The following is a 7,935-nucleotide window of genomic DNA, read 5'->3' as shown; positions in this document are numbered from 1 at the left end:
TCACTTTATTCTCTATATGTTTCAAAATTAACTTAATTAGAATCTATTTCAATAATTTTTAAAATTTTTTAAAAATGCACCCGAAAAAGAAAAGCATAACATAGTATAGCATGTTACATGAATCTCGATCAAACAATTTCGATTAAAATTTGATGGGATAAATAATGGGCATGGGTCAACCTAATAATTAGATTATCATAGCTCAGTTCAATTCAAAAGCACCACAAACGTGTCTCGTGGCTGAAGTACTACGTGAAGCTTCTTGGGCCAATCCATTGGTAGCAACCGACAGGGATCAACCTAAGATGATCTTGCCTTCGCTTTAAAGACTTAACTTGACAAGGAGTATATGGCTAAAGACTTTGCATGCATGAGTGCCAGGAAATGACGACCCTTTAATAACTATAATAACCACAAATGTATAGTGGGGACGTATACCTTAATTGTGAACTTAATATTGAGAATCTAATCATCATGGATAAGTATCATTTGACTCTACTATTGTAATTTCATTATAGTAAAATTAAACTATGACCACATGCATAATTTTTTTTTTCTTGATTTAACGTCATTTTCTCATTGTATCATAAAAAACATGCAATAAGCTAGTAAAGGCGTGCCTCTTATGATTTAGTAACCAATTTACACATATAATTATCTCAAATAATAATAATTTAACACTATAAAATTTTAAAATCAAAATAGAATGTTTACCAAGATTAATAAATTTCAATCATCAAACTTAGCATATATGCCATAAACAAATTCTCTCTTAACTTCAAGAGAGACCATATACATATTCATCAACACTCATCTCTAATTTACATTTAATAATTAGAGACCAACCCAATCCCAAAAAAAAAAAAAAAACAAAAAGCAAACCTTGGCAACAAATTAAAAAAGAAAGAGATTTATCAGTAGCTCAGCACTAACTCGGATGTTTATGCTCATCTCGAGTGGCAGCAAACTTAACTCGACTCGACTTGACTCAGTGTCCAATGAATGGGTGGACCAAACTTAATACTCTAACCTACCCTAATTAATATAATATGGGATAGTTACTAATATTTAATATAATATAATATTTGATTAGTTACCTAATAACCCATAATAATGTAGGTAAGATGTGAATAATAATTAATTAACACGAAGAAATTGAGGATAGTGTGGTGGCGGAAGATGTCCTCGGAGATGCCGACGCCGCTTGTTTCAAGACGACGACGGGTAAAACGCTGGTTTTTCTCCGGTCTTGTTCCTTCACCAATTCGCCGGCGAACAGATCCAGCTTTTCCAGATTTGAAGTCTGGGCAAGCTTCTTCCCTTGGAATAGCACTGATTCCACATTCTTCTGTGCCAGCATTTCCTCCGCCATGGCTTCCACCTTGCTCGCCGACTCCATTTTCCTCTCCTTCTTCCCCAATATTCCGTGGCCTTGAACGCGGACGTAGTTGCTTTTGCTGCCCGACTGACCAAACGCCATTGATATAGCTTGATCTACCTGTAGAATATGCTCTGTTTGGTAAATACAATATCTTATTTTGAAACGCTACTCTTTTCTCGTGGCTAAAAAAACACATTAAAAACAAATAAGAATAAGAACGTACCATGTCGGCAGCTCCGTCTCCGACGATATTAACGAAAGATGCAGGGGATGGCTTCAGATTTCCGGCACTGGAGTCCGACGACTCGCCGTTTCCCAACGACACGACCAGCAAATCTTCAACGCCGACGGAGAAAGGGAACTCGTGCTTGTTGTTGAGGACGTGGGTGAGGGCGGCGGCGGTGGGGTTGTTCATGGCGACGCCGCCACCGACGGCGGAGGTTTTGGTTCTGCCGTCCACCGACTTGAGTTCCAGTGCACGGTGAGCTACGGTGGCGGCGCACACGTCGGCCATGAGGAAATCGCAGGCGTCGATTTCCAGCGCGTCGGCGCGTGAAAACAGGAATGGAGCGCCGGTGGTGAGGTCATAGCAGGGGATCAGAACGGCTTTTAGAGTGTCTTTTAAAGTCGAATCTCCGAACACCTTCTTGAACGCCTTTGACGGCTTGAATGTCCTCCGGAAAACCCGGCCCGGCTCCTGCCGGGAAATTTTACGGCCGTTCTCGACGATGAATCTGAGAGCCTCTTGGGCAGTAAACAGGGGCCCGCCGTCCTTCCCGCGGGTGAAAAGCAAGGCGGCGAGGACCCCTCCGACGCCGGAGCCAGCCACGACGTCGAAGAAATCGGCAATGTGGGCATTCGCCTTCCCAGATTTCCGGCGAAGACTGGCTTCCAAATGCGCCAAAGATTTGGCGGCCAGGACCCCGTCGGTGGATCCACCGGCATCAATGGACAGCACCCGAACCTTTCCGGTGTCAAGGCTCTTGCCGCCGCCGGCAGCCGCAACCGACTGCGCCATCAAGGGGCTGCCCTGCATGGGATCGTCACATCCGAAAAGAAACTTGTTCTCAAGAATGGAGAAGATTTGGTTAGTGAGCTTGTCAACTTCCATGGTGGAGTCGAGCATGGAGACTGTGGAGACTGCCGCCATTAATGATCACTGGAAATGCGTTATCTCGCTTTAATTGCCGACGACTCGAGCGCTGGCTGGCAGGTAGCTGAGATGTTTAGAAATGGAAGTTAAGAAGTGTATATTGAGTATGGAATGAGGAAAGGAAGCGGTTGATGTTCGTATATATAGAATAGAAGAGAGAGAGGTGGGGCAGGGTAGAGAGTGGAGAGTAAAGGAGGTATGACGACTATCAACGAACATTCCTCAGGGGGTCGGCAACGGTAAATGTCTTGCCGGCGAATGTTTTTGACTTCCATTATTTCCCCTATTTCTTAAAAAGATTTTACACGGATTTAGCGGGAAGAAAAGAAAATGTTGTTTTCTTCCCCTCCTAAATTTCACTTATCAAAAATACAATTTAATTACCAATTATATGCTGCTAGGAGTCAATGACATAAACTGGTTCTTCCAAATGAAAAGTTATGGGTTTGAGTCCATTGAAATTTTATTGACTCTTTATGTTTCAATAGATTAAGAAAATAGTTGTAATACTAAAAACAATATGCTGCCAGAGGGGTGGATTGGAGAGGGAAAAAAAAAAAAATTCTACTACATATAGTTCTTATTTCCACAGCCAGTCCAGGCCATGTTTTGCTGGAACGACTGCACAGAGCCCCTAATTTTTGGGGGCTCAATTTTTTTTAAAAAATATTTTAGATAAATCTATTATTTTTTATACTTGATAATTTTTATTTTTATTTTTGAATTTATAGATGGGTCTTACTTGATTTTTTTTTTGAATTTATAGTTTGGTCTTAATTGTAATTGAAAATAAAATATTAGAATCAATTGACATCGAAATTTTGTATTTAAATATAAAATCAAAATTTTGGTGAATAATTTTGTATTTGATATTATTTAATTATTTTTAAAAATTAAATATTATTTTATTAATACAAATGACACGTATGATGCCACATAAGCAATTACCTACATTTATAGGTAAATATTCGATTTTTAGGTCTAAACGATTATTAGCACTATTTCTAGGGCATGAAAGAGAAAGGAAGACATGCTTAAAACGATGCAACAAATCTCTAGGGCAAAATTGCAAAGAGGAAAAGTCATTTCAACAACTCCAACATTCATGTTTTAACCCAAATAGGATACTCAGTTTACTCACTACCCGGTTTAGATCTTTCTCATATACTGAAGGGTAGCTTAATTCTAGTAGTAGAAACCTTCAAAGATAATGAGGGATGATGATATTTGGATGTTATAGTAGTGAAGTATCATTGAAATTCATCCATAACTAAAAACTTTACAATAGTAACATAAAGAAGTATAAATGACGCTTGAACATTAAGGGTCTAGATTTGGGTTGAGTTTATTGTTCACAAAAATGTATAGTTTGACATTGAATTTTGAAGTTAAATTGGTTAAATTTATTTTCTCACTGGCCTGAAGGCAAATTCATGTATTCGGTATTATAATTTGACTAAATCAAAATTTTTTAAGTTATATATATATGAAACATAACATAAATGAGGCTCGAAGGATACCCGGCCTCGTGCAACACTATCTTGGAATTGAATCATTTCTATTGTCGGTCGACATCCATTCCAAAACTATGACATCCATGTCAATTCAAGGAAAAAAAAAAAGAACAATAAAAGATGAAGAAATATAATAGTACTAACATAAGGAATTCATCAACATTATTTTCCAAAAGTAAAGATGAACTGAAAAAGTGGAAAAATGATAAATAAAATTTCCTTTTTCATTTCAGAAACATAGTGCAATAATTGAATACATTCTATGTTTTTTTTTAATCTTTCTATAATTCTTTTTAAATTCTCAATATTTTTTCTAAAACTATCCACAAATAAGTAAATCCAACTTTATGGTCGAGCGGTATAACTGTGACTCTTCCAAATGCGATATCACAGATTCGATCCTGACATATACTACAATGACCAATGTAATAGAATCAACAGTACTTAAAAAACCAAATTACAAATTAATTAAATTCCCATTATTAATGAACATATCACCCCTTAAAATGAAGTACATGATAAAAGATCCCATCATTATTCCCAAAAAAAAAAAAAAAAAAAAAGAGAGTAAAAAATAGTAAATAAATGGGGTAAAAACTGTATCAGTCAAGGGGAAAATCCACAGGTAGGGACTGAGAAAGATGTGGTGGGTCTTGGCCAGACTACACTTTTCCAATATTACCATCCTAATTTTATTTTTTTAAAACTTATAATAAAATAATAATAATAAATATTATTATCTTGGTTTTGGTTTTATTGTTGTACGGTTCACGTACCGACATCTGAATCAAATGTATACCAGAATTACTGATGTTCAATTTATGGATAGTCCTTATTCATCACCTACAGCTGTACTGCTCAAACAGGAAGATACACAAATTTGGGTTAAAATTCATGAGGGCCATAACCCCCATGAGGGGCATTAAATGTGTGGATTCTTTTTCCTAACCATTTTTAATATGTGCACCTACACAGGAATCAATGCACAGACCCCATCTCTATATAAATATCTACAACAATATATACACATTTTTTTAATGCTCAGTAACTCTTGGTTGATTTCGATATTTAATTCGCGTTAAATATTAAATGATCTGAAGGTACATTGTTGATTTGGTGTTAGATTTCGTGTTTTTAATGTGTTTCTTTAATTTTAATGCTCGCTGCTATATATATTCATAGTGTTTGAATTGAATTAGATCTGAAACTTTAATTTTGTTTGAGTACAAATCAAAGTCTTTTCGGTCCGATTTGAGGGTGGTGATGGCCCCATTATTAGTATATGAAAAATCTCATGAAATTCAAGTTTCAATTAGTATCTAGTGTTAAGTTCTCGTGTATAATTTGTTTCATATATACATTTTTTTATGCTAAGATAACTCTCGATCTACCAATACCTAATAGTCACATTCACGTTTAGTGTCAAGTAGCCGATTCGTTGTTGAATTTTGTATTTAATGTGTTTCTTCTTATACTGGTCTGGTAACTATATTTACGATTTTTAAATTGGATCTAAAATTTTTATTTGACAACAAATTATAGTCTTTTCAGTCCAACCATTATTAGTATGTGAAAAATATGATCTAGTACTTTGCAAGTTTGCAGTACCATTTTATTATTATCTTTTTGTTCATAGAAAAATAAAAAATAAAAATTGGGTATGTACGAGAGGAGTGAGACGGGCTACCAAACATATTTAGGGAAAGTGAGAAGTTGGAGAATTATGTGATGTTGCAATCTTGATATCAACTTTTGCTACAGCTGTGAGATTTTCACTACGTACATCAGGCATCAGCTGCAGCCATTGATTAATGATTATTAATCTCTGCCACCATTTTCACGTCCCTTAGATCTCATGAAATAATTATTGTAGTTCAATGTTTCCATTTTTTGTGCTTCTGCGAGAGCATTGACTCTTTGTGCTTCAGTAGGTTGAGAAAATATGTATGGACAGATACTACAATGTAACAAGTCAGTAGTATTAAAAAAATAAAACCGACTTAAATTAGACTACAATTACAATATGAAATTAGTGCGATTAATTAATATATATATATTAATTATGTTAATAGTCAAATGAAATTAAACTTATAATCTTATACTTACCAAGTTAATAGTCAAATGAAAAAATTGAGATTGCTTCTATCTTCATAAATTTTATAAAGGTGGTAGATAGCACATACTTAGGACAGTACCATAATGTACGAGGGAAGATATAAATGGGGGCCTCTCTGTGGCAAGGTTTTACTGCTAGTAGTAGCAGTAAATTATAAATAGTAATAATACTATAAGTGGTTAGCAAACAATGCTTCTTTTAGTCTGCTATAGTGTCGCATTTTGCAAAAGCAATAATTGAATAGGGATGAAAATGCAACTTTTTCAATTTATCTAAAAATAGATAAATTAAATTTTAAGATTTTTTATTTTTTGTAAATTATTAAATATGATTAATTTAATTTTAAGTTAAAATTAAATAGATCAAGATACCCATGTTTCCTTCTTTAACCCTAACGGAATTACTAAATATACTCGTAATCCACTAATCCTAACAAAATTGACCAATTATTGCCATTGTAATAAATAAATAATGTTGTAAAAATTGGCCTAGGCGGCCGACTAGGCGCTCATAGCCCGAGACGATTTCAGTCCTTAGCGGCTTTTAGTCGGCTGACCGACTAACCGGCCGAATAGGCACCCTAGGCACCGACTCAGCCGAGTTGAGAGCCTAACTCGGCTAAGTCGGGCGCCTAACTCGACCGAGTCGGAGCGTAACTCGGTCGAGTTGGCGCTCAACTGAACGAGTGGTTTTTTTGTTTACTCGGCTACTCTTCTTCTATATTTCTCCAGTCATATGCTCAACTAACCATCTAACATATGCAGTTCACTAGTTTAGGGGATTATAACAATATAAGAACTCATAGTCCTGAGTGAGAAAAGTGAAGACGATATACTTAAATTATTAGGCCACTGCCCACCTAGATGCACTCCGGACGCCGGACTAGTGTCTAACGCATTTTGCAATATATTGTAAATAAATAATCAATGAATCTTAACTCATTTTGTTTGGTATGCCATTGACTTCAAGTGGCCAATGTCACATCACAAGATCCAACACTAGCATATATTAAAGGTTAGTGTCTTTACTAATCGGTTTTTTTTTTTAATTTTTTTATATACAAAATGGGTAACTAAATAAATTTAAAAAATAGGAAAACATGTTTAGATGTATATTTGAAAAACTGGAAAAAAGAAAATAATGAAAAATGAAAAATTGAAGAAAAGAAAATTAGAGAAATGAAAAACATAAAATTAAAGTATACAGAGTCTTTATTTCACTATTTTCACTTTTAGTTCTCCGATTATTTTATTTTTAACTTTTAAATCTCAATTTTGAAATTAAATAGATTGGTATCTAATTTTAAAGTATAAAAATGACACTTTTAGTCACTAAATTATAGAAAATTAACACTTTTTATTCTTAATTACACTGTTGTGATTTTTCGTATATTACTACAATGTACAATTTTTATTTTTATTTTGTCACTCAATTATTATTATTTATTGGTGAAGTAGCTTTTGTGACACAACCCTATCAGAACTAAGGGATGAAAAAGTCATTCCGTAAACAATTAAGGAACGAAAAGTAACAACGTGTATAATTCAAAAATAAAATTTACTATTTTCTTATAATTCATCATGAACTAAAAGTGCATTTTTCGTTGCAAAATTTTCACTGTCAATTCTAGTCAAGTACCAAATTTGGTCCGATCCTTAGAAACTAAAAGTGACAAATTAAAAAAATTCTCTTTTCCTATAACATTCTTCTTTTATTGACATACAATATATACGCTTTGACGACATTTCTAACACAATTATTTTTTACGAAT

The 7,935-nt window shown here is 34.7% G+C and overlaps 1 protein-coding gene across 1 annotated transcript; it reads right to left on the bottom strand.

The window, feature by feature from the left end:
* Positions 1–723: 723 nt before the first annotated feature.
* Positions 724–2,652, bottom strand: LOC109158654 (patatin-like protein 3). The gene is made up of 2 exons (XM_019306546.1): positions 1,605–2,652; positions 724–1,498 (listed from the first exon to the last, which is right to left on the bottom strand). Exons 1-2 carry the CDS (start codon positions 2,529–2,531, stop codon positions 1,142–1,144), a joined length of 1,284 nt encoding a protein of 427 aa, XP_019162091.1. The 5' UTR covers positions 2,532–2,652; the 3' UTR covers positions 724–1,141.
* Positions 2,653–7,935: the final 5,283 nt, after the last annotated feature.

Source organism: Ipomoea nil, unplaced genomic scaffold (genome assembly GCF_001879475.1).
Source record: "Ipomoea nil cultivar Tokyo-kokei standard unplaced genomic scaffold, Asagao_1.1 scaffold2826, whole genome shotgun sequence".
In the NCBI taxonomy this organism is placed as follows: Eukaryota; Viridiplantae; Streptophyta; class Magnoliopsida; order Solanales; family Convolvulaceae; genus Ipomoea; species Ipomoea nil.
Note: the sequence above shows the minus strand (reverse complement) of the source record. Positions and strands in the feature narration are given on the sequence as shown.